We start from the raw sequence: 26,232 nt of genomic DNA, 5'->3' as shown, positions 1-26,232 counted from the left end.
TATAAACCTACTTTCCTTTGCAGTACCTGTTCAACCATTAACTGGAATACTGGTTCTTCCATATCTCTCATTAAGTGGTAAAAAAAATACATACAAATATGAGGTTTTTACACTGTAAAACCACAATTTAAGTGGATCGTAACAGCTTTGCATGCTTTCACTAGTACACAAATTAATATACTAACTGCACAAAAGCCAAAAGGCAGAAATACACTATTAATTGCAGATATTTTCCTGTTACTTACCACAGTACTGTAAGTTTGAGATGATTTGGTCTTCTCACACGTGAAATTGTGATTATACAGAGTAAAAGTGATGTGAGATGGAAATAGCTTGTATTTTGTGTAGAAAGCGGCTGTTGCCCAGTGAAATAAAGAAAAAAAGAGCCCAATGGAAGCAGAGTTCAATGTTAAGGTGTTTTCGGGTTCTTTTTTTTCTATGCTCATTTGAGGGGGGGGGAGGGAACGTTCTTCATAAAATGTGAAATTCACAATGATGTGATAAAACGTCATTAAGATGACTGTGGAGGAGAGATGGCTGACTTACCTGCTGCCTGGTTAGAATTGCAGAAGAGTTTTGATCTAGAAAACTGCTCTGATTATTACTTAGAAACACCTACCTAGATTTATATATTGAAAGAAAAAAGAATAGTGATTTTTTAAGACTTCATGTAATATAGGGTATTTTAGAATAATTTTACCAGCAACTAATACAGCATCACATCTTCATATTGCTTCATCAGCTATTTCCATGGACTGATTCAAATTTGAGAACATTTCCCACACTTACTCTGCTCAGTGTTATGTGACTTGCACCTGTTTCAGAAAAGATGCTTTGAAGTTTTCCCTTATTTGCTGTTTATTTGAAAGTATATTTTTGTATTTCAGCCATCTAATCATTAGTGCATGCCTTGTAAGCTATTATTTATTCTTTCCATTTAAGTACCTGTGAAATTAATGTAGAAATGTGTGCTAGGAGTCGAAAACCTGCATCGTTTTTAATACTTTATTGCTTTTTCCCTGTAATTGCAGTATACCATGTGAACTCTTTAAGCCTATGAGGGAATAATGTTTTTAAACTCTGTTGTCTGGAGACATACTACTGGTATATGAAGTATGAAATACTTCATTATGGTCATAAAAGTCTGTAGAGAAGAAATCTCTATTCTGTTGGCAGTAAGAAGCACAAGTTTTACTTCATTTCTGAAATTTGATTAGCAGTAAGTGTAAATAGTATTGTACATTTCCGACACTGTAAGCAAAGTTGGTGCTACTTGCAACTTGTGGGGAGGGGAAGGCCATGCTAGTATTGGGTGGTGAGGCCGTAGTGCAATTCACCCCACAGGGCACTAGGTGGTGGCACACTAGAACCCATGGGCCGTTGCCACTTGCGGATGTTTCAGAAGCGTGCAACTCCTTTTCGAGATTTCTATGGAGTACATCTCATCCATTCTGACATACCATTTATATTTTCTACATTCTTTAAAAATGATGTTATTATTAACATTGTATTTCTACTTCATTTTACCATGCCCACTTTTGTAGATAAACTCATGAGTTACAGTTTGTAGAGAAGAACGTTTGATTTGTGTTTAAGTGCATTAGATTTCTAACCTGCAGAAGTCAACTGAAGCTTCAGTCAAAACTTACATTGAGAGATGATTTTTTTTCTGTGAGAAATGTTTCAATGCATGGTTTAAATTAGTTCACTTTCTTAAGATCACAGAAGAAATTAAAAAGAGAAAGGGTACATATTGAAAAACAGTCTTATTACTTAACACTAATATTTGCTTGTCAATTTTCAATTAAGTGTTTTGTGAACACTTTGTAAATTAAATAGAGGGGGAACAAATTCAAAACTGTCTCTCACAACATCCTTGTATTGAAGCTTAGAAAGTGTGGGATAGATGAGTGGACAGTGAGGTGGATTGAGAACGGGCTGACTGGCAGAGCTCAGAGTTGTGATCAGTGGTATGGAGTCTGGTTGGAGGCCTGTAACTAGTGGTGTTCCCCAGGCTTTGGTGCTTGGTCCACTCTTATTCAACGTTTTCATCATTGTTGTGGATGAGGGGATAGAGTCCACTCTGAGCAAGTTGGCTGATGACACAAAGCTGGGAGGAATGGCTGACGTGCTATCAACAGAGTAGGCTGCGCTGCTATTCAACGGAGCCTGGACAGGCTGCAGAGTTGGGTAGAGAGGAACATATTAAGGTTGAACAAAAGCAAGTGTTGAATTGTGCACCTGGGAATTACCACACCCATCAGTACAGGTTAGGGTATGACCTGCTGGAGAGGAGCTCTGCAGAGAAGAACCCGCGTGTTCTTTTGGACAACAGGTTGGCCCTGAGCCAGTAGTGTGTCCTGATGGCCAAGAAGACCAATGGTATCTGAGAGTACGTTAAAAAGAGTGTGGGCAGCAGATTGAGGGTGGTTCTTCTCCCCCTCTACTCTGCCCTGCTGGGGTCACATCTGGAATACTGTGTCCATTTCCGGGTTCCTCCGTTCAAGAAAGATGGGGTACTTCTGGAAAAAGTCCAGTGCAGTGCGGCAAAGATAAAGGGCCTGGAACATCTTCCTGAGGAGGAAAGACTGAGTTACCTGGGTCTGTTTAGCTTGGGAAACAGAAGACTGGGAGGGAATCTGATCAACGTTTGTAAACATCTAAAGTACGGGAGGTAATTGGATGAGGCCAGACTCTTTTCAGTGGTGTGTAGCGATAGAACAAGGACGTATGGCCGAAAACTGGAATGTAGGAAGTTCCACACAAATATGCAGAGGAACTTCTTTACAGTGAGTGTGACGTAGCACTGTAACAGGCTGCCTAGAGAGGTTGTGGAGTCTCCTTTGGAGATATTCAAGACCTGCCTGGCTACCTACCTGTGCAACCTACAGTAGGGAACCTACTTTAGTAGGGGATTTAGACTCAGTCATCTCTAGAGATCCCTTACAAACCCTGTGATTCTGTGATTAATAATTTGATTCACAAGATTAAGCAGTCAATGGAAAGCCAGGATGAAAATTTTTGCTGGGGTTGTGTTTGAGGAATTCTGTTCTGTGTGCAGGCCAGGCTACATGCTGATTAGCAAAATGAAATCTTGTCTCTAATTCCATTCAAATAAGCTGTGTTTCCAGAAATAATAGATTCTGTAGTGCTGCAAAATAGTTGATGATAGACATGAAATTTCAGGTATAAATAAACTTTGCTTTTTAAACTGTATGTTTAACGTTCTTCATTTATGCAGCCTATGATGGCAAAGATCTCTTACGTTCAAAACGTAATGCAAGATCGCGACTGCGCTAAGATGTTACTAGATGAGGAGATTAAAAAATGAATGGATTTAAGCTAATCTAAACTAACAAAGAATTAATTTAGATAAGTGTCACAAATCATTTACTGTGGTAGTAATGATGGCTGACTCAAGCAGTTGTCTCTTCACTGCATGTTTGTGCGCAGCACTGCTCGCTTTCTTGGGCTTCCTATAACGACACTTGTGAAGGTGAATGATGCAGTTAAATAGGGAAAACTCATTTTCCCCTCTGGTAACTGTTCCTTTTAACCAGTACTTGTTCCCGTGTTCTGTAAAGTACGTGTTGTGTTGAGTAATACTTGTGCCAACGTTGATTCAGGGGAAATACAGGGTTTAGGGTAAAGGTGACTACAGAAGCTGCTATAAGCACGTTAAATAATCTCAGACAGATAAAGGGCCTATCTAATGTTTATTTTATATATGCAGCATACAACAACTTGCATTGCTTTACGAATGTGCATTCTGGTGTATTCAGATGAAAGTTAAAATGAAAAATAACTGTGGAAACTTTTCCGTAGTTTATTTCCAAAACACAAAACAAAGAAAATGTGAAGGTGTATATTTGTACAGCCCCTCCCAATTTATTAACAGAATTGATATAGCATGGAGGAAAACAAGCAAACCAAAAAACTTAGCCGTGTAATTGAACATCTGGAAACCTATTTCAATCTGATGTGAAATAATAGTGATTGAAAACCTAACTGCTAAATGTTACTTAAAATTAAGATTTCTTTTTAAACACCTAAAATTAAACATCCTGGAGTGATTAATCCTGTGTTTTTTAGATGGTATGTGTTTCATTCTATTGTCAAGTTGCTTATATTCCCACAGCTGAAAAGGTTAAAAATGTGGTGAACGTGTTGTTTAATTCAAAGTGTTTTGGCATGGCTTGTCTTTTGATTTACTTTTTTTTCACTGCACTTCACTGTGGTCTGACTGTGATTTTCTTTTTTTTTTGGTGCTGCTTTGCCGTTGATGCACATGTATTTGTAAGAAGGTTGTTTGTTATCTTGCAGGCCCACCTTCAACCCTCCCTCTAAGCACTCAACCCTCTAGTGGCAGCTCCACTCTTTCCAAGAAGAGACCACCTCCCCCACCCCCAGGACACAAAAGAACCCTCTCTGACCCACCAAGCCCACTACCTCACGGACCCCAGAATAAGGGCCCAGTTCCTTGGGGTGAGTTTTGAAACGCAAGACAAAAGGGCAAGGGCAAACCTTTACTATGATATATATATACATAAATAAAATCTTTGGTTTCTTTTACCTGCTGCTTGCTTTCCTGCAGCTTGATGTGATGTCAGCTTAGAGAAATCAACAGTCTGTCTCTGTCACTGTAGCTTCCAGGCTTCTGTGTCTGAGTCTCACTTGAGAAAACTGAAAATACTCCACACTTCCCTGGGACCCCGTTCAGTTTCTCTGCCGCCTCCCTCTCTCTGCCCTAGCTTCCCAGGCTGCTTCACCCACATCTGTTGCATCCTCCCTGCATCTTCTCCCTCAGCTCTGCTGCTGTTCTGAGCAGCTCATTGATCTGGATGGATCATGGTTTGGGGCAGATGCACCTCAGTGAGTCCATGCAGTTCACCCAGTTCCCAGAACTGCTCATCTCCTTGGGCTCTGCTCCAAATTTCCCCCTATGAAGTATTCACAGCTAACTGGTGGGATGTGTTGTCTTTATGTTTTCAGGTTGTGTGATGGTATATGTGCACGTGCAAAGACTGATAGTTTTGCATCCTTCTATCAGCAGAAGTTATAAAGAAACAGTGCTTTATTTTTTTTTAACAGGATACCTTTCTGACAGAAGCTTTTTAAGAAATATTTTCTGTTCTACTTGAATCCTTCCTTTTTGCACCCATCACTTCTCTATGCATTTAACTTCTTCCTGCAGCTGTAAATCTTGGGCCCTTGTAACTTCCTCTAATTCTAGTCTTGTTGGCAGAATTTTCATAAATCCATAAACTGGAGTCTAATACTTACATATAGGGGTCATCCATACATTAGTCATATCTTAAGACTATTTTCTTTTTGTTCTAATGTAAACATAAAATGGAGATCAAGCCTAAAAGCACTTTTTTTTCCCCAGCAAGTTGAGTTACGTGTTGAATTATGTAGCGCACATGTGTAGAATGTGTGATTTGACAAAGTACTTAATCTGAAGAGAAGTATGGAGTTGAACGTAAAGCCTTATTCTCAAGAAATTCAAATACTGGCAATATTTTCAGCTACCTACTTTTTCAGATACATGGGAAGAAATGTTTCCTACAACAGCTCTGGGCTGCTGCAGAGGCAGTAAAAACATTGGAAGAGCTTGGACTTCGAAGATTATTTTGTTTTTCTAACTTTTAAGTCCAAATCAGCACCTAAAATACTATGATAGGTATTATATAATGTGACTCTAGCAGAACGAGAGGTGCGGTGGAAGCTGAGTTGGTGGCAACTGTTCCTTAAAAATCCTATATCACAGTTGAAGGACAGGAAGGTGCAAGTGTAGAGCTACCCTGTGCTGAGGTTTCCAACAGAACAATCTTTAGCTTATGTGTAAGCAAATTAAGTTATTATTTACATATGTTTTAGAAATGTCTCTTAGATTATTTTGGATTTCCATGGCAACCATGAGATTTTCCTTTCTTTCATTCACGGGACCTCCATGGGAAAGGTTTATTGTCTGATTTAGTCTTAATTTTATTTTTCTACTTTTCCATTTTTTTCATACAAAGATATTTTTAGGAAGGCTCACTATTAGCCTTCTCTGCTGTTTCATTTAGACTTCAGCACAAAGAATGGTATCTAGTGAGATATGTTATTCTTTTGCTTAGGAAGCATTTTGCATTCTTGGATCATTAGATGTCACTTCAGTAAATTTTATCTGAGATGGATGTAATGTTTATGAATTTGATTCGAAGACTGTTTGGATGAGCTGTAGTAGAGGAGGGAAGAGGGAACGATCAAGGCCCTAAAAGAGGAATTAACTGATGATTTGTGAAAGTTTTCTGTTGGTGGTGGGTTGGCAGTTGGACTAGATGATCTTAGGGATCTTTTTCAACCTTTATGATTCCATGAAGGAGTTCAGAATCGCTTGGGTTTGGATTTTGATACCTTTTGATAAAGTTGAATATACCTCGGCTCCTGTCATTACCTGGAGTTAATGTTTATGGTAACTTTATGGTAATGAGGCTTGAAGAACAGCCTTTGCTGATTTAATGACTGTTCAGTAAAATAGCAGTGCTCAAAACCTTGAATTTGATTTTATTCACAAAAATAATGATTTACAAAGACGCATATGTTTTGTTATAAGGCACATCTACCATAAATATATTCAGACTCTTGCCTGCAGTATCTCCTATTCAGAGTAAATTGAAGCACTATATTCAAAACAAGTGCCCTACAGCAGAAGCTCAGCAATGTAATTCAGTCTTCCCTTGCCAGCAGATGTGAGCTACCAGTGAATTCTGCGTTATATGCAAGGTCAGGGTGGATCATTATGGTCTGGGTGGCTTTTTCAGTTACAAAGTTGCTGGTGAAGAATGATCTTTAAAATCTTTAGACATGTCATGTAGGGCGCACTTGAAAGACTGTGGACTTAGCACACCCTCTGCTGATGATATTTCAGTTACCATAATGTTCAGTTACCCCAATGTTCATTTTTTTTTTTAATTGTGTTTCTTTCATTTCAGGTAATGATTTGGGCCCACCTTCAACTAAGGCTGCAAACAAGTTTGAGGGGATGTCTCAGCAGTCAAGGTAAAAGTCTGTGTATGTGAAAGTGAAGGTGAAAACTTATTTCGACGTAACTAATTTGTGAATTAGAAAAAATAGCCTTTCATATAAAGTAAAATCCTAGCTAAGTTTCTTCATTAGTTTCCTGCATGCTTTACTGCAGTACAAATACTTTGGCTTCACTGATCCTCCTACACTTTGTTCATAGCTTTCCATGCACAATTCCTTCTTTGAATGGGATGGACAAAATAATTTGTACCAGAATCTGCCTGTGGCTCCTACAGAAGTGAGGTCTGAGCTAGGGAATGCTGCCTCACACTGCTGTCTGGCAAGACAGAAGTTTTATTTTTCATGCCTCCTGGCATTTCATTTTATCTACTTTAATGAGAGGTCTGTAACTGCAGAGGAAGAAAACATTTCAGTGTCAATTTTGGCGTACGTACCCATAGAAGCTAGTTCTGTAGCAGAGAGGAGTCATCTCATTCTAACAGCTAAACTGCCTTTCCTTCTGCCAGGCAGTTCCAAAGTCCTTAGTTTCAAAGCACGGTAATGGTGATAAATGTGCCTCAAGCAGCATGGTGATGTACCTGTCTGACCATGTGCGTATGTGAGATCAGGGCATAACTGGAGGTGGATGCATATCATCATGCAAATCACAGGTGTGTGGATGGAGCTTCTGGACATCCTCAGTCTGTGCTTTGCCTTGTCTGGACAGGCTGTGGATGTGTTCCTGGTGGCACAGCTTGATGTGCCACATCTGAATCCATTCAGGTATCATTTGGTATAGAAAGAAAAAGGCGGTGATGTTCTGTGCCACAAAGAGCTGCTGCCATACTTAACATTTATAAGAGGAGGGTAAATGTACAAATCTGATTCTTGATGGTATCAGTGAAAAGCCTAAGTAATTATATATTAAAGATTGAGTTTGGCTGTTCTTCCAGTTTTATGTCGTGATGTATTTTAACTTCTAAAAAAAGAGCATGGAGATTAAGCTTTAGTGTTTCATCCTACTCATTTTGAAAAGTTTGCTTCAGAGGAAAATAGTACTGGAATCAGGGCTGCTGATACAGCAGGAACACTCTCTCCTTTGAACATATTCTGACAAGCTCATCACTTTTTTCCTTATTTTTTGAGTAATTTTTCAGAAATAATACTTTTTTTTTTTACTCACTGAGTTTTCATGCCTTGACTCTCTGTTTGTAACTTTCTTTTTTGAAGACTGTTGGTATGAATGTAAATATCTCCCCAAGAAGCAGAGCTTGTAATCATCTTATCACCTGCACTTAAAGAGCCTCCCAGTGCAAAGAACTGGGCTTCCCTTAGCAAAACATTCAGAAAGCTGGAGTCCGAAGGCACAAATCTCATCAGAATTGTAATTCATGAAAGCAGAATAACCTGCCATCATTTTCTCTTTTATGTGGCATGGTTAAATGGTGCCAGGCCAGATGGTAGTTGAGGATTAAATTGAGTTAAGGAAGCAAGCATCTTATGAGATTGCTTGTTTGAGGAAACAGATGTCACTCTTGTGTCTGGATCAGTGGTAAAACATTTTCAACAAATAGCTTATTTTCTTAATGACCAGTTCTTCCTTGCTTTAAAATGAAATTTTGAAATAAGTAGAACTCCCGAGGAGCCTCTTTCTCACTGAGTACAGAAAGTAAAATGAATTGCAACCATTTATACATACTTGTAACTGATATTTTCAAAGCCTCTTAGATTAAGCTTAAGATAATGTAGTGTGTGTCCAAAGGAGAGCTACCTTCAAAAAGGTAGGCAAAGGAGGCTTGACCTACCTGTTGGCAACAAATTATGGGAGTATTATTCAGTATCTAATTAATGCATTGAAATGCACTTTTTTTGAGATATGCAAATTAAACAAGTTAAAATTGTTTTTTTTACCAGAAGATTCCAAGCTGTCTTTCAAGATGCGGTCATCTTAGGAACATCTGTGTTTCTTACTCTACAGTGCAAGAATGGTTCCAAAATACTCCTGCCTTACTTGTGTTGTTGCATACCATTACAAATAGCTTACCTGACTGTAACACAGCTTTGCAGGGTGAAGCATGTTGCTTGCTCACAGCTGTCCATGTTTCCCTGGGAGCAGCAGAAACGCTGTCTCCTGATGCAGTTGCAGACTGTGTTGTTATACTCACACGAGGCAAAGACTCAATCCTGGAAAACTTCAAACCCTTGGCATAAGAGCCAGAGGATGTTTTGAATGATTCAGGATAGTTATCTTAATATTTAAAGAGCAGAATTTCTTTTAAGTTCAGGATCTGCCCACTGAGCTGGTCTTTCAGCTTCATCCATTTCCAGGGTACATTTTTGCACGCAGCCCAGTTTGCAGAATAATTCTGCTGTGTAGCATTAAAGCTGTTGCAGGATTTGTATGTCTCTCTGAAAAAATGGTCCTTTCTTACGAGAGCATTGAGTTTTGGGCTGGATGCACAGACTGGGTGACAAGTTGGTTATACAAAAGAAACAAATGTGGATATTTCTAGATTATGGATGTGTAGAGAAAAATGGGAAAGAAAAGGTACACTTTGCAACAACTGTAAGCACTAATAATTCACATCTGTTGATTTAGCACTGGGACTGCAAAGACTGCACTTGGCCCTAGAGTTCTTCCCAAACTACCTCAGAAAGGTAGGTGACTTTTCTTTTGTGGGCATTCTCATAATTCTCTTTAAGTGTATGCGAGAATAAACACTTTGTTTTCAGCAGCTTTCCACAAACAATGACAATTCAGCAAAACTGAAAGTATTTTTGAAATCAGGAGACTTTTTAATTAAACCAAAAAGTAGTTCAACCTATAGAATGTAGTGAAGGGGCGGGGGGGAGAAGTAATAGAAGTTGAAAGAGATCTCATGAGGCCATCTGGTCCAATCCCCACCTCAGAACAGGGCTAACTTTGCAATCATGTTGTGGAAGTCTTGGTGGATAAATCTCCCTGGGCTCTTGTTTCCATCTTTGACCAATCTCATTGGTAATTTGTATGTTCTTCTTGATAACCATATGTCCAATTTCTTAATATCTCTAAATTGTGCCTATTGCCATGTTCAGGAAACAGGCTTGTACTTTTAACAGTACTTGGTTCCTTTCAAATAGTTAAACACTTACTTGAATATATCAGTGACAAACTTGCTGAGACCATCATCTCTCCTCAGTGGTCCCTTATTTTTAGAAATGGTTTTAGCCTCTCTAAATAAAACCTGACTTATGAGTTCAAAGGCTTTTTTGCGTTTCATCATCAGTGGACTAAAAAATAGTAAGCAGACCTGCATACACGAACGCGTTCACTTCCTTTTCTCCTCAAGGTTTTACAGATACCAATCTTGAGACCTGATCTTTTTCTATATGAAGTTCAATTGGGTGTATGTATGGGTAACTGGCATTAATGACAATTTTCATTAGTCACGTTGGTGGGCTGATGAGGCTTTTTTGTAAAATGCATCTGTTCTTACATTCATTACGTTTGCTAGGTCTAAAAAGCAATCACACTATTTCACCCTTGGCAGTTTATCTCTGAATTGATGTGTCTCAGTTCTTTAACATTTAAAGGAGGTTGTGAATAAACTTTTTTTCTTTTTGTTTTAGTGGCACTAAGAAAAATAGAAACCAGTCATCATCTTTCAATAGATAAATCCAATCAGCACACGGAAATGTTTAAGCCCTCACTGTCCATCGATATACCACAGAAACCACAACCTGGAGATTTGCCCCCAAAGCCTCTGCCTCTGGAACTAACTCAGAAGCCTCAAGTAGGAGATTTACCCCCAAAGCCTGGAGAACTGCCCCCCAAACCTCAGCTAGGAGACTTGCCACCAAAACCACAACTTGGAGATTTACCTCCAAAGCCGCAAATAAAGGACCTTCCTCCAAAACCTCAGCTGGGAGAGCTATTGGCTAAAACACAAGGTGGAGAAGCATCACCAAAGCCTCAGCCCTCAGAGGCAAATCAGAAATCTCACTCCTTAGATCTTTCTCCAAATGTACAATCTAGAGACACCGTCCAAAAGCAAGCATCTGAAGAGTCTAATGACGTAACGCATACCCTGCCAGAAACCCCTGTGCCACTTCCCAGGAAGATAAATATGGTAGGTATTATTGCAGCTACTTGAACATTTCCATGCAAGGCTTTGAAGTTACTCTGGGATTGTCTGCACAAAAAAGAAAGCCCTTGAGCTGTTCACACAAAATAGTAATGTTATGGGCGAGGATGGGGAATTACATGTTTTTTCTGTACATCCAAGTAGCTTCAGCAAATACCTGGTGTTGACAAGACCTCTTGCATGCCAACACAAGTAGGTTATGTCAAATGATAGTCTTGGGGGAATTATGGGGTATTTGAATTTACTAGGGTGTTTGGCCATCTATGTATGTGCCAGTCATACTTCTGAATTAATAGGTGTTTTCCTCTCCTGTCTTTATTGCTTTATAGATTACTAGAATATTTGTTTGATTCTAAAGTGTTACGGAAGGGTGTTAGCTTCTATTACTGCTAACTTGCTGGTCAGTAGATAAAAATGTAGATTCTAGGTCAACTGTGCCAAATGAGTGAACATTCCTGTCTTGAGTTTTAATGTTGGTGTACTTAAGTAGTTGACAAAGGTTTGGATGTATTGCTCAATTGGCAAAATTGATGTTGCTGTGTGTTGTGTAGTAACAGAGCTGGGAATATAACTAGATTCCAAGTCTACTTGTTCAATCCCCAGTTCATCTGGCTATTTATCTTGTGAGCCAGTGCAATTTCCATCCAATAGAGGTTTCTTCATGCATATGTATATTGAAATCATTTTACGAAACTCCAGAGTGCTCTCAGGATTTTTCATCATTAAGAATACATCAAAAAGGAGATGTTTTTGCTTGTCAAATTGGCTATGCAAAGCACTTATGTGAAAGGAAATGTGACTTCCGTTCTGGTAGTGAAAGCAGAGAGTGAGTTTCTCCTTTCTTGTGCTTGTCTGAGAAAGAACACTTTATGCAGAGCCATTATTCTGCTTGGCTTCTGTGATTGACTCCTCTGTATGTTCATATTGGAACAGAGGATGAGAGCTGTTGCTTGAATTTCCTGATTGTTGTAGAGATTAGGTGAAAGAAAGCATGAAGATCAAAAGGTGTCTGCAACTACGATTTTTTATGTACTTAAAAATAAGGAAGCAAATGACACTGCGCATTCTCAGCTATTGCTCCCTTCTAGTAGAGTGAAAGAGAGCAAACAGTGGATTTGAATTTTTTGATATTGTATTTAAACTCTTCCCCTATTTTGTGCAGAAAAATCAGAAGTAAAAATTCAGTGTTCTCCAAGATTGACCCATTTTCGTATATGCAGTAAATTAAATAATTTCACTGTTTGGAAGTGATCAAAATGATGATGTATCCATGATAATTATTGCAATTCTTTACATATCATTGTGTGCACGCTTGTTTGCTGCAATCTTCTCAAGCAGTGATGTGCAGGTGTTCATTGTAAACGTGTTGTTTGTGCTTTCAGCCTGTCACTGTGTCCTCTCAGCACAAGCTGATGAAATGCTGCGTCACAGTGCGTTAAGCACTGTGACAACAGCCAGCACTGCTTGTGGTACTGCAGGCTTGATTTTGGTAGCTGCTGAAGAAAAAAAAAAAAAAGCAAAAATTGGCATAAATTCCTGAACTGGAATTTGTTGAAAATCAGTTACCCAAAATTATGAGGTATAAATATCACTACTGGTATGGTGGTGTGTGTGTATACTGATGGTACATAAGGAATTGAAAGGATATTTTTGAAGAAATTAATCCTATTCTGAGAGCTTGTGAAATATCACTGAACACCCGAGTGGGTGTTTTTGTGTGTGTGTATGTGCTTTAGAAAGGAGATAAAATACTTCTTTTTAAACATTGAGCATAAATAGGAACGTGGAGGAACTGTTTAATGGCCACAGCAGCTGATTATTGTTTGGTCTTGGACAAAAAATGCACTGTTGAATGGGTACTAATATTTGGATGCAGAATTGTGAGGGTTTTTTTTTGTTGTTATTGCTTGTGTGAGTTTGTTTATTGTTCCAAATGAGATGTTCTGTATTTGCTTTCATTTTACTTTTCGCACACCAGTGCCCCAGCTTCTATTCTGGTAAACCTATGCTTCCTTCAGCCCCATCCTTCTGTGAATCTTCCCAAGGTTAATACCAGCCCAGGATTGAGCTCTCCTTTCTCCTAGGTGAAAGGAACAGAATATTAAACCTTCATCTGTGGTACTAATCAGAGCCAGGAGGAACTGCAGGCATTTTCTGTGTTCTTATGAGCTGAGTTGCCTACAGGCCTCAAAGGTTAGAGGAGTGTTACTTCTTTACCCTCCTGACTGAAGGAATACTTCTGTGAGGCAGAAGTTGTCTCCCTTCATCGCTGGAGCATCAACTGGAAGTTCTCTTAGTTTGCAAAGCTTCTCTGGAGTTGAAAGCAGGGACTGGTTCCAAACATCCATATTAATATTGCATTCCAGTCCCTTGTGATAGTTGAGATTTTTGTTCACATTATCTGAATTTGTTTAAAAAAAGAAGAAGAAGAAGAAGAAAGCATTCTTTGAAGAAACTTCTTGCTGCAGTAAATCCTTGCTGGGGGGGAAAAAAAAGAAGGACAAAAGAAAGTCCTTTGATCTCATACAAATTTCACCTAAGGTATCTCTGTTCATTTGTCTCAATAGTACATTTTTCCGATCTTATGTTGTGCTACCTGCATCGCCCCTTACATATATAATTGTTATTTCTCTATAACTTGACTTTAATGTGAGTGCTCCTTGCTGTGTGCCTGCTCTGCTGTTGAGCTGCAGGTGTTTTTCTGCCAGAACATGGAGGTGTTTCAAATGGGAAGGTAACAGCAAAGAGAAGACTCCCTAGGAAATTTCCTCTGTCGAGTTACTTCTGGCACAAATCCCTCTAAACCTGCTGATTTTCCTTCATACCCTCCTGCTTCTCATCTCCTTCTGCTCCTCTTGTTTGTGTTCTTGTTATCTGACTACCTCTGTTCAAAGAAGAACTGTAGTTTTTGAAGAAGCACACAGTATAAAAATACAGGAATATGAAGCAGCAGTGTATTTCTGTGAGTATAAAGTAGCAGCATATTTCTGTTAGCGTTGCGTACTTACTCTGTTTGGAAATAATTTAAAGCATTTTTCCTGCCATGAGAAACATATGTTCAGGGAGGAGTCCATGGCTCAGGCTTTCTTATGTGAATTAGTAGTGTGCAGCAAAATTTGACCTAGAAAACACTTGGATGCAGAATAGCCGAGTTGTGAGAATTTTGTGATGGCAATTCATAATAAATGGCGTGCTGCCACCTGAACTTAACAATTATTTAGTAAGAAATTGCTAATGCTCTGGATTGAAAGTCATTCAAAGAATAATTTCCTGATACATTCCTATAAGAACCTCTGAAGTCAAAGAATACTGTATTTTCCTGCTAGACCCCAAAACTGCAAGGAACGCTGGGATTTAAGTGTGTCATTTTCCTCAGCCTTTACCTCTCTTTTGACACTCAAAGGAGACTGGATTTCAGTTTGTTCATGTGGTGGTGGTGTTTTGGAGTTTTTTGTTGAGGTTTGGTGTTTGGCCTCTTTTGGGGGGAGAAGGAAGGCGGGTGGTGGTGGATTGGAGTAATGTAAAGACATTATTTAAGCTTTGATGGAGGAGGTGTAAGAAACTTAAGCAGTGTGCTTAGTATTAAAGTCTCTTGTGAGTTCTGAATCCTTTAAAAAAAAAAATACTGGACTTGTATAGACCTTTTCTTCCTTTCACTCTCATTTTTTTAATCCTTGAAGTGGAATTTTTTTTTTATTTTATGCCTTGATTGAAGAGAAGGAAATTGAGTTGTCTTCACCTTTTTGTAAAATAGAACTAGAAGGCAGAATTGATACAGTACATTTCCTGTCTCCCTCATGTTTTCCATCCTAAAACTTTGCTGTGTTTTTAGGGAAAGAACAAGGTTAGGCGAGTGAAGACAATTTATGACTGCCAGGCAGACAATGATGATGAGCTCACCTTTGTTGAAGGAGAAGTAATTATTGTAACAGGGGAAGAGGACCAAGAGTGGTGGGTACGTATCTTTTGCTTTTATAGTTCCACATCACTTCTTTATGACTCTTAAAGGAAAGCCTCATTTTTTTCCAATTTTTTTGGTTGTTTATTTTGTTCTTACTTGTTTATTCAGGGGAGGAGAGAGGGAAGATTTTGTATGAACTAATATCCAGCATTTAAATTTGTACTAGAGGAGACATCCTTTTTAGGGTCTTCCTCTTCTGAGGAGTCTCCTAGCCCCACCCTGGCTGGGTTTGGCTTCATCGATGGATCACAGTAACACATCTGTATTTATGTTCAGGCAGTAATGCACCCTGGCCTTCCATCAAATAAAGAGATGGTGTCATATCATCACTCCATTTAGCATACTTATACACTTTCCATGAAAAATGAGTTGTGTAATCCTCTCCGGTCCTGCAGAAATGTTAAGTTTTAACTGTAGTGGCTGTTGGGAGTCTGAAAAACTTTGTAATTAGTGCCATAAGCTGCTGATTTTTCTTCCCTAAACGAGAGGTAGTTAATCAATGTTTCCATCCCTCCTGTGGCATAGTTTTGTATCATAACCACCCCTTCTCTAGACTGCATATTGTCTTTGGTTGGTTCTTTTAGTGGTAACCTCATGCTTCCTCAGCCCTGCTTGGAGGCTCAAGTCCTCTCTTGACAGTCTGCCTGCTGCTTCCTACCTCGTACTCCCCTACCTAAGAGCTGTTACTGTGGGAAAAATAGACAGATTTAATTCAGGTTGGATTAAAACAAATTCTTTATGCAATGCTGCCTACCATTTCCTAATGTAAGTGCAATGCAATGCTTGCTGCTGTGGTCCCAGCTACGCGGTTTCCTTCCATTCATCAGCGGGACATTTAAGTGCGGAAAAGCTTTGGCTGAAAAGATGGTATCAGAAGAGCAGTGTGCAGTGAAAAGCTGCTGTATTAGCAACATCATCCAGTCCTTGATTATACTTTCATTAGTTGCTGAATCTGCTTGTGAAGTACCCAGGGATTTTATAAAGCCGCGTGCCTGAGATGTTCCATGAAGTGCTCCAGTTTGAGTATTTCTGCGAAGGGAAACGAGGGCCATTGACTCATTTGCTTCAAAAATTTGGCTCTACAAGAGGAAATGGCCAGCCCTGCACACTTCCCCTTCCCGTTTTGTTAGCTCATGGCAGAGGAAGGAGGTACATTATTCTGAAAGTAGTGAGCAGCACTGCAGCAGGACAAGAGCGGACAACCAACACTACTAGTCCAGTGCTGTCAGTTGGACAGTTGTTGATAATAAGGCTTCTTAAACATGAAAAGTTCATATAGAAAGTGCCATTTTTGTTAGAGATTGCTTGGATATTTCCTTATAAATGATTATTATGTGAAGTGCTTAAGAAATTGTACGTGGAGGATGCTTAATCAAACAGTGCTGTAATTTGTTAAAAGCACTGGTATACACATAAATCATTAGAAGTCATAGTAATTGATTGAGGAAGATAGCTGGGCCTGTATCACTTCAAATGAAATTTCTTTAGGATTTTTCCTATCCATCCATGCAGTTCACCAAAAGCAACTCACAACCGTAAGCAGACACGTGAGATGTTTAGGATTTACAGTTAACTAAGATGAATGTTTTTGAGAGAGGTGTGACCTGTTACTGCAAGTCAGTCCATGGATAAAAAATAGTCAAGCTTCTGTTTTGGGATTATTCTTGAAATGCAGTGGTGTTTATTGCCTCTGTAGTTTTCTAAATTGAACTGTAGCTGCTTTGTTCTCCTTAGATGCAGTTGCTTTGTCTTATTTATAAGTTTGTAGGATTTTTTGTTCCCTTACACCAACTGAAATGTTAACTGAGGATGCCTTAAACTGTCAAAAAACTTGCCGAGTTCCCATAGCATCTATGCAATTCTGCTGGTTTTGAATAGAGTTAATGCTATCTGTGAATGTTCTATGCATGTTACGGACACTTATTTGTTTATTTATCCTGTGTTGCAGATCGGACACATTGAAGGACAGCCAGAGAGGAAAGGGGTCTTTCCAGTGACCTTTGTGCACATTCTGTCAGACTAGTAAAAACAAATAAAAATCCCCAAACTTGAGCATTGCACATTCTTCATGCAAGACGGGCTTTTTAGCAAAAGCGAACGCTGCTGCCTCCCTGTAATCTTGTGCACAATTGTATATATAGCTGCTGTTACAAATTAAGAATTCATTTAAGTTTCACCTCATGAGGTTGAGTTATATGTATTGTAAATATACTGTGTTATTCTGCCTTTGCCAGTATTATGGTAGCCTTGGAACCTGGCACGCCTTATTGGGTTTGTTGAAGCCATCCTCGGCATCTAGCACTTACATCTCTGTCTATGCTGTTAAAAATACGTATGAACTGCCAGCTTTCCAAACATAGGTGATCTCCATCAACCGTGTAACTGTACAGAAATGACTGTTCCTAATAACTCGGTATTCTCAATAGACAATTAGCAGAAAGTTAGAATGAGTGAATGGTTTTGGACAATTTATAAATCAGTCTGCAGTTTATAAGTGTATGCAGTTTACAGCTATGAAACCCACTTTGTTATTTATTTAATATAGTGCTCAGTTAAGTGTAATTATGAAGACAAATATTCACTGACTTTACAGATAACAGTAATGTTTTATGGTGTGCATACAGCATTTCATGTTTATATTATGTGGACCTATGCCAAACTGTGATTGCAGTTCCCCTGTGATATTACCTCACTATGAAAAGTTACAAAATTATTTCATTCAAAAACTTATTTTAATGAGAATTAGTCATATTGTACTTTAGTAGGTATATGTGAAATTTGCTGGTTTCTTTCACTGAATCCTTAGTAACCAAGGACTTATATAAAACGTTGACTGTTGACATTATGCATGCATTTAGATGCTTACTTGAAACCTGCCTTTGTACAAAAGTAGTACTGTAGTCATATAGCTACATTTGAAGAAAAAAAACATTTTGACTTAATTGTTACTCAGATTAATGTGAGCTTGCAACCGTATTTGTTCATAGCTAAATTGGCTCTTTGAAAATGATTTGTGGGTTCTTTTTCCTCTGTCTTCAACCTCGCTAAAAGTCAGTTATCTGAAGAAAATTTCTTACGTGGTGGTATAAGGATAAATTAAAAATATTTTTAATTGCTTTAAAAAGTGGAGGTTAATATGACCTTTCATGCATTTGATCAGGCCATTAGTGCTATATCTCAAATTACAACTATTGAGTTGTTTTTAGGAGAGTTCACCAAGCCGTAGCTGTAGTAGTCTCTCAATTCAAAGCACCAGCTAGCAAGCGTTATTATTATTACTACTAGAAAGCTAATTTGTAGAAAAATCATTAAAGGCTGCATTTGACCTGAGGTTTCTTGAAAGTTGGTATAAAGTTGCATTGCCAGGAAACATTTTAATGTATTACCAAAAATTTTCATTTCCTATGTTACTTTCAACATTATTTTTTTTTTTAACTTTGAAGCATAATGCAATTGTGTGTTTTTCCATAGTTTGTCTGTAGCAAGTTCCATAACGTTCATATGTAGCTTTGCATTACTTGCGTTAAATGTTATGTTGGCTTCAGCACCTGGCCCTGTTATTTCAAAGCAGATCGTCTTGGCTGCATGGAAAGGTTTTCATTTCATAAAAGCACATTTCAGGCTTTCCGAGAGCTTTCATTTTTAATTCAGTTTTACTAGACTGTAGTCAGTGAATATTTAATTCTGTTTGTGGTTAATATGGAAACAAATAACAGTCCAAACCCCAAATGGAGAAAATGGAAACAAATATATCAACTGTTAATGGTTTTTATCACTCATGGCAAAAGCTTATTAAAAAATAGAAATAAGAGAATTGCACAAGGAGTGAGCGAGCCTGCTGGCATCTAATCTTCAGTATTACCAGTTCCAGTATTTCAGACTTTACTCTGTTTTCTATGGAAAGGAAGTCAGGATTAGCATTTATTTAGCATTCCATTCTATCCGTTAATACAATGTTTTAAGTTGCATTAAAGAACAAAACCTATTCACTTTTGTGGTCAATTGTATTTTTAAATGATCTTGAAATAAACTGATAAAAGCAAACCATATAAAGAAAATCTAGGCATGTAAAATTATGTAGAATCAAATGTCTATTCTTTTCTACGCTCTTTAAAATAGTATACATATGCATTTTATAAAATTAAATGCGTTCCATCGGGAACAATAGTTCTGTTTATTCTGGCTTATTGTGGGTCATAAGAAATCTGAAAATGTATGATATTGACTGAGTTTAAGTACAGTATTATATTTGAACTCAATGAGCCACTGTCTGCAATTTTGTACATGACATAGTATTTGGAAAGTCTAAATCTTTATGGAAAACTAGCTGATAAGGGGCTGGGGGGGGGTGGGCAGGGGAAGGTGCCCCCCGAGGGGGAAGTATGCTCTGCAGATGATGTCTTATTTACTGTTGAACAACAGTTGCTATTTATTTTTTTATTGCATAGTACATCAACATGTACAGAAATCAGATCTGGTTGTGCCACTAGTTAAAATCTTGACTTCTCATTGAATGTTAAGGTAAAACATCAGTACACATGTCTATTCACATGTATTTAATGTGACAGTTTTTTGAGTACTGTATGTGTTAATTTCTACTTTTTTAATATTTAAAATTGCTTTTAAATAAATGTATTCAGTTGATCCCAGATATCTGAACAAGGCCCTTTTGTCAACTGGAATATTGTCCAGGGAGAAAGTCTGGATTCCGTGCAGGTAGAACTTCAACACTTGAAATGTTTTCTCTTGAATATAAAGCACCCCTTATATAATGCAATTAAATGTGTTTAACAGCTGTTAAATCTGGATGCAGTTGCCTTTATCTGGAAAACTTCACTTACTGAAGTTAGCATCAAAACACTTACTTTGTCCATGGGCTTCTACATGCTTTCTCTGAGGCTTTGGTAGGTGCTGTGTGAAGCCCGCTGTACTGAAGCTGGCCCTTCAGCTTGGAAAGAACTGCCCAGTGTAGCCCTTGGCTGCGCTGCCTTCCAACTCCTCGAGCAGGATTCCCAAACCCAACAGCAGCCCTCAAATGGACTCAATCAGTACTAACCTCTCCTGTGTGGTGACCTTATTACTTTGCATCTTAGTTCTGATCCAGCGTGTGAAGTTTCTGACTCAGTTCTTGAAGGTTTCTCAGTTAACACCCAGCTGCTCCAACAAGTCACTTGAAATTACTTTCTCATGTTTTAGCCAGAGGAAAAGTTGGTGTGTGTGGAGTTATCAGATCTGGTTTGTATCAAAAGTAGTAACTGCAACAGCACAGGGCTCAGGAGACTGCTGTGGTAAGATAGATTCTTGAGCACTGTACATAGCCTTGGTTCTCCATAGAATATTCTGCTCACTTTTGGGCTTTTTGATTTACAAAGGTTACGCATTTTGTAAAAGGGGGAGTGAAATACAGAGGAGGGAGAACAAGAAGCAACCTAGTTAAATGCTCTGCTTACGTTCATTTTTTTTTTACCCTGTTGCAGTATTTCAGATGTTAGCTTTCAGAGATCTGCTGATTTCAATAACCACAGTCTTTGTCCTACCTCTGTTGTTATTCAGTAACATGTAATTTCCTTTTGCAAGCCAAAATTGAGGTAGATATTCCATATACTATTAGGAGCTGAAGAGGCCAAGACAAGCTTGTGCCCAGAGAATACCCTGGATCTTCACTCTTCTCATGGCAAACCTGGCTCATAGTTGAACAGTGACTGGTAGTCAACACCAGTGAAATCGGCACAAATCTAAAATATACCAAAACTCTGAAATACTCTTCATTCAAAATACCAAATGCTCCAACATGATAAATATGATTTCATAGTTTTCAGATGCTTTCCCTTGCCTCAGAGTCGGTAGTTCTGGGTGACAGTTGACTTGGGTGTCAATAAAAAAATAACTTTCCCAACCTTCCCAATGCACTACCCTGGTCCAAGTTGACGGCTCTAGGCCATGCTCCCCAGACAGGTAACCCTGCAAAATGCTGTGATCTTCTCTGGTGCAGCAGTTGTGTTGCTGGTAGGTATAACAGTCTACTACAGCAGTGCCTACAACTGTAGGCCTGAAAAAAAGGTATCTCATTAGCTCTGCTTCTCCCACTCACCTGCAGATTTTGAAGTTTTATTTATTTATAAAACTTATTATATAAAAATTTATTATTTATAATATTTATAAATAATTTTTTATAATAAAATTATATTTTTTATATATAATAAAACCTGAACATATATGGTTGAATACACCCACTAATTACCTTTTTGTCACTGGTCTTGATTGAGTCATCTTAGAGGTGGTGTATAAGCAAACTGGCTCAGCCTTCCTGATTCCTAAACAAACAAATTTGTTCTGTCATTCTTTCTCATTAGGAAATATTTATTTAGTAGGCTTTCGTTTAATTCTGGACGTTGGAAGACTGACTCCTCACAGGAAGTTGCTTCTACCAATCTCCCAAACCAGGGGTATTCAAATACTAACATGTTGTAAATGCTGATGTATTTACAGTAGACTGTTACCTTGAATATCTTCTCACATGTGTAATTAAAGCAATAACATTACCTGGATAATGAATCAGTTTTAGATAGAGAGACTTGCCAGGACGTATAATAACTGAGTACTCTTTGTAGTTGTATGTCTTTATAGCATTGTTTTGAAAAATCACCAAAACCTTGGGGTGCAACAATTTTTGTGCATCTCTCTCAAGTTACATTTGAAAGATCAGTTGCAATTTCTCCTTTCGTTCAACATAGCTTTAATGAAGCAGGTTAACCTCCAGTGGAAAGCTGTTCCTGTGATGCATTTAAGCCACAGTGTAAATACAGCCACAATTCTAACCCCAGGAAACACAGCTGAGTAGTGCTGCAGGAGGGTGGGGAACTGAAGTGTGTTCTGTATTCCTGCATCCCCAGACCCGAGGAAGCACTGGGTAGGCTCTGAGCCTGTCTGCATGCTTAGTGTTCCTTCTGAAGGAAACTACAGAAAGTAGAGTGGCCATCCCTGGAGGTGTTTAAGAGATATGTGTACATGATGTTAGAGGACATGGTTTAGTGGTGGACTTGGTAGTGTTAGGCTAATGGTAGGACTTGATGACCTTAAGGGTCTTTTGCAATGTAAATGATTCTACCAATCTATAGTCAGGTAATTTTGGCACTGGGAAACCAGAACTTGATGGGTGCAAATGTCCCCTTAATGTACAAAGTTCAGCTTCAGACCTCAGTTTTCTTACAGACAACCGAGCAGCTCACTCTTGAGTTTAAGGCTGTTGGGGATGCTTTTATGAGACTCTTATTTTAGCCCTACTAAAACACAGCCTGAAGCTTTTCAGATCAATACAGAATGCACACAGGACTGTAAGATGTTATCATCTGTATCGCTGTAAGTCAAAAATTTTATCTAATACAAACTATTTCAAGTTGTGTTAATGATACTTCCAGGGCTACAGAGAAAATGATTGAAAGTGATTTAGAGCTCAGCCATCTGCTGAGAGAGTGCTCAAGTTTCTTCTTAGAGAAGCTGGCTGCTGTTTGTCAACTTGCACTTCAGCTCACAGCCCCCTGTGCTGCAGCATGCATGGGACCTGTGAGTTTGGGCTGCTTCTCGTCAGCTGGCATTCAAGCAGCAATAAAAATGATAGTGTGTCACTGCACAGGCTTTGCCTTGTTCCTCTGTGGATCACTGAACAGACCGCAGTGTATGCAGCGAGGCAGGCGTCTGCTCCCGTCTTTTGTAATGGTGGGGGTGAGGGACAAACAATTAGTGATGGCCATCACATCTGCCAGTCTCACTAGAGCAGAGGAGCAACTACTCAATGGTGTGCTGTACTGCCTGACAGCTGAACGTTTGGAACAAGCTGCAGACTTACCTGGGACTTGAAATCCAGTTAACGCAGCTGTGCAGTTCCTGCCAATCTGGTCTTGGTTCAGGCATTGTGTTACTAGAAACCTCCTCTCCCCTTAACGCTTGTTACTTGGTGCTGAAGATCCTTTGCTTGTTACTTGTGTGTAGATCCTTTTCTTCTTGCATTTTTTCCCTGAGGCCCGAAAATGCTTCAGTTACCACCAAAATTTTAGAAATGTGATTTTCTTTTGTAGCCATATTGTGAAAATGATTCACCCTTGGGCACTCAAGGCTGCCCTAGAATGGCTGCACATAGACATTACTTCAATATATTTACCTCTGTTCAGTCCACACAGTAGCATAAACTTTTTTTTTTTGTAACTAATTTCCTCAGTCTGATTCCCAGGAAATACTGTAATAAGAACTTATTACAGCTGTCTGTAAACTTAGAACAGCGAGGAGCAGCATGCTACAGCTTCAAGTCTGAGGCTGTTCTCAAACCCAGCTTCGTAATGGTTTTTGTCCCTCCCTTCCTCCACAACCTTGCTGTTGTGCTGAGTGTGCACATGCCCCTGAGCTGGAGGTAGCCAAGCAGTAAGCAAGCTGCAGCTCCTTCCTGAAACTGCCCACCACGTTTCAGCTGAGATATTTTATTGTGTCAAAAAAGGTGTGCAGTGCAACTCGTGGGATATCATGGTAGAAAGGCAGATTTATGATCTGGGATGATCCAGGGTCTTCCTTAGTCTTTGTCTTCCTTATAGGAAGTCAGACAACCTCTGTAGAAAGCTACTGGAGAGGAAATGCTTAAACTGCTTCTAACAAATGCTGAGCTTACAAGGTAATCTTAGCAGCTAGGACAGCTGGAGAGCAAGGAGATTCCACTGTTGAGCTTTGCATGAACCAAAGCTGGGGACTTCTGCAGTTGATTAAAACAAATCTAATTGCTTTGTGTGCAGCAGAGGGTAGCTTACAAGAGTAGAAGGGCTGGAGGGAAGGAGTGCAAGCATGAACCCTTTTGAAAGATCAGGACTCCATGACATGAAGATCAGTGAAAGGGATGGGCAGCTCTCTTCCGAGCACTGCCTTTAGGTGGGTCACATACTCACCCAGAGCTCAGGTACTCTATGAGTGATGAAAAGTGCAGGTCCCTTGTCTGGGAGAAGCAACAAGACCTTTCAGTAGCAGAACACCAGTCAGACTATCAGAGCAGCTGCTGCAGCTGAGCACTGTGAGGGAGCAGAAGACACCTGAGGTGGTGTGAGCATGTTTGTGGCTGTGTGCAAGGAGGTGCTGCTGCTACACATAGCTTTCCTGAGGGCTTAGCCACAGGAGTGGCATCTCTGTCCTTCTACATGACTTCATAGCTTTTAGAACCATTGCACGTGGGGCATAGGGCCCAGGTCTACCCCATGCCTGCTTTGTTATATAGGGTTCTGTAAACTGCTGCCTCCAGGGTAGGGGTGGAACATTTGCCTTAAGGCTGGATTTTTCTCAGGTTCATCCAGCTCGGCACCTGTGTTCCTGCCAGGTCTGACTGAGTGAGATGCTACCAAGTCCAGTAGATAAGCCTCTCCTGTCCTTTCTTCCTGCCTGCATGCAGAGGGAACGGCTGAAGAGCAGAATAAATTATGGGGTGGAAGAACTCCCCTCTACTTCAACACACCTATCACAATAGACCTTCCTAAAAAGTCTGCAGCTCTGCTTCCAGCCTTGCTGCTGCCTTTCAATCTGCTGTGGACAATATCCAGGATTTGCAGCTATTGTGGACATTGCAGAGATCCATGTGCCACAGCACAAAGCCTTGCTGAAGCTGCCAGGAGAGAGAACCCCTGGCGAACTGCTGCCAGTAAAGCCAGGCAGAAATCTGCCATTTAAAGAAATTATCTTAAGAGGTGTTAACCTCTCTAATCCCTATCCCTTTCTGAAATGGATTGGTGGCCCTGGAGAACAACAGCATCTGTTTCTGGAGGGAGAGCTCATGTGCACTCTGAACAGCTCTTCCCCTGCTCAGTGGGGATAGAGATGGCTGGCTCTTGGGTGAGTCTTCCCGACTGCAAGCAAGATGCAATCCTCAGCTGGCATAAAACCAAGGAGAAACTGTGTAAGGTGCCTCAGGGATCTTACAGTCATAGAATCATTGAGTTTGGAAAAGGCCACTAAGATCATCTAGCCCAGCCACCAGTCCCTCCCCGCCATACTCACTAAACTATGTCCCTCAGTGCTACATCTACATGGCTCTTGAACACCTCTATGGACAATGACACCACCACTTCCCTAGGCAGCCCGTTCCAGCACCTCACCCCTCTTTAGAGAATAAATTTTTCCTAACATCCAATCTGAATCTCCTCTGGCACAAGTTGAGGCCACTGCACTTAGTTCTATCGTTGTTACCTGGGAGAAGAGGCCAATGCCCACCTCTCCACAACCTCCTTTCAGGGAGTTGTAGAGAGCAATAAGGTCTCCTCTGAGCCTCCTTTTCTCCAGACTGAACAATCCGGGTTCCCTCAGCCAATCCTCATAAGACTTCTGCTCTGGACTGCCTTTATACGTTCAGTGCTCATCTCTGAACACACTCCAGGGCCTCGATGTCTTTCTTGTAGTGAGGAACCCCACATGAACACAGCGCTCGAGCTGCAGCCTCACCAGAGCCCAGTATTCTACCCGCATCAAAATGCAGCTCCAGAGACTAAAGGAGCTGCCTGGGTTGGAAGGAAGAGTTTGGCTTTGGTTAGGTTTTGGTAGGTGGAGAGGATCAGGCTCAAAGACATCACTGAGGTGCTTCAAGGGCCAGGACAGCCAGCGGGTGCTGGATGGCTCTGCTTGCCTTCACGTTCCGTGCTGCTCCAGAGCTGTTGGCTGCCCCGGCGCTCCCTGGAGCAGTGGGACAAGGCTGGGACCGCGCCCGGCGTCCTGGCAGGGAAACCAAGCAGACTTGTGGCGACGCGTTCAGGTCAGGGCTTTGGCTTTGGGGCCGCGCCCCAGCCTGGGCACCGCAGGCCCCTCAGCCTCTGCTTCCTCCTGGCCCCGTTTCAGCGCCTTCCCCAAGGGCCGCTCCGGGCCGCTGCAGGACCTCTGCGGCGCAGAGCAGCTCCTGAGGCGAACCGCTGCCCCACGGCTGCGAGGCGGCCCCGGGGGCTGAGCCGCCCGCTGAGGCCGCGCCCCACCCGGGCACTCGCGTTGCCCATCGAGCCGGGGGACTTCGCAGTCCCTCCTCGCTGGGCCGAAGCAGGTGCGAGGGCGGCGGGGAGCGAGCCGGGCGGCGGAGCGAGGTGCCGGGACCTCCTCTTCCTCCCCCCCGCGCCGCTTCCTTTTATA

General features: G+C 40.4%; 1 protein-coding gene and 1 long non-coding RNA gene across 14 annotated transcripts in view; one reads left to right on the top strand and one right to left on the bottom strand.

Annotated features, from left to right (window-relative positions):
• The window catches only part of ASAP1 (ArfGAP with SH3 domain, ankyrin repeat and PH domain 1), a 165,922-nt gene extending 146,177 nt beyond the window's left edge, over positions 1–19,745 (top strand). For 8 of the 12 annotated variants that reach the window (XM_046929216.1, XM_046929230.1, XM_040690874.2 and 5 more), the window contains 7 exons: positions 24–77; positions 4,324–4,485; positions 6,981–7,047; positions 9,611–9,669; positions 10,621–11,120; positions 14,968–15,090; positions 17,045–19,745. In XM_046929216.1, coding sequence (XP_046785172.1) covers positions 24–77; positions 4,324–4,485; positions 6,981–7,047; positions 9,611–9,669; positions 10,621–11,120; positions 14,968–15,090; positions 17,045–17,119 — 1,040 coding nt within the window. In that variant the 3' untranslated portion in view covers positions 17,120–19,745. The remainder of the gene's footprint in view (positions 1–23; positions 78–4,323; positions 4,486–6,980; positions 7,048–9,610; positions 9,670–10,620; positions 11,121–14,967; positions 15,091–17,044) is intronic. The other 4 variants (XM_425945.8, XM_015283133.4, XM_025148178.3 and 1 more) reach the window with 2 other exon arrangements.
• LOC121109549 lies at positions 18,500–26,202 on the bottom strand. 2 transcript variants are annotated; one of them, XR_005856097.2, is made up of 3 exons: positions 24,024–26,202; positions 22,943–23,110; positions 18,500–21,410 (listed from the first exon to the last, which is right to left on the bottom strand). It is a non-coding gene; the product is annotated as an uncharacterized LOC121109549 (long non-coding RNA). The 2 variants fall into 2 exon arrangements; XR_005856095.2 differs by having other exon boundaries at positions 22,943–26,202.
• Positions 26,203–26,232: the final 30 nt, after the last annotated feature.

Source organism: Gallus gallus, chromosome 2 (assembly GCF_016699485.2).
Source record: "Gallus gallus isolate bGalGal1 chromosome 2, bGalGal1.mat.broiler.GRCg7b, whole genome shotgun sequence".
NCBI classification, from domain to species: domain Eukaryota; kingdom Metazoa; phylum Chordata; class Aves; order Galliformes; family Phasianidae; genus Gallus; species Gallus gallus.
This window is presented reverse-complemented; position numbering and strand designations above follow the sequence as displayed.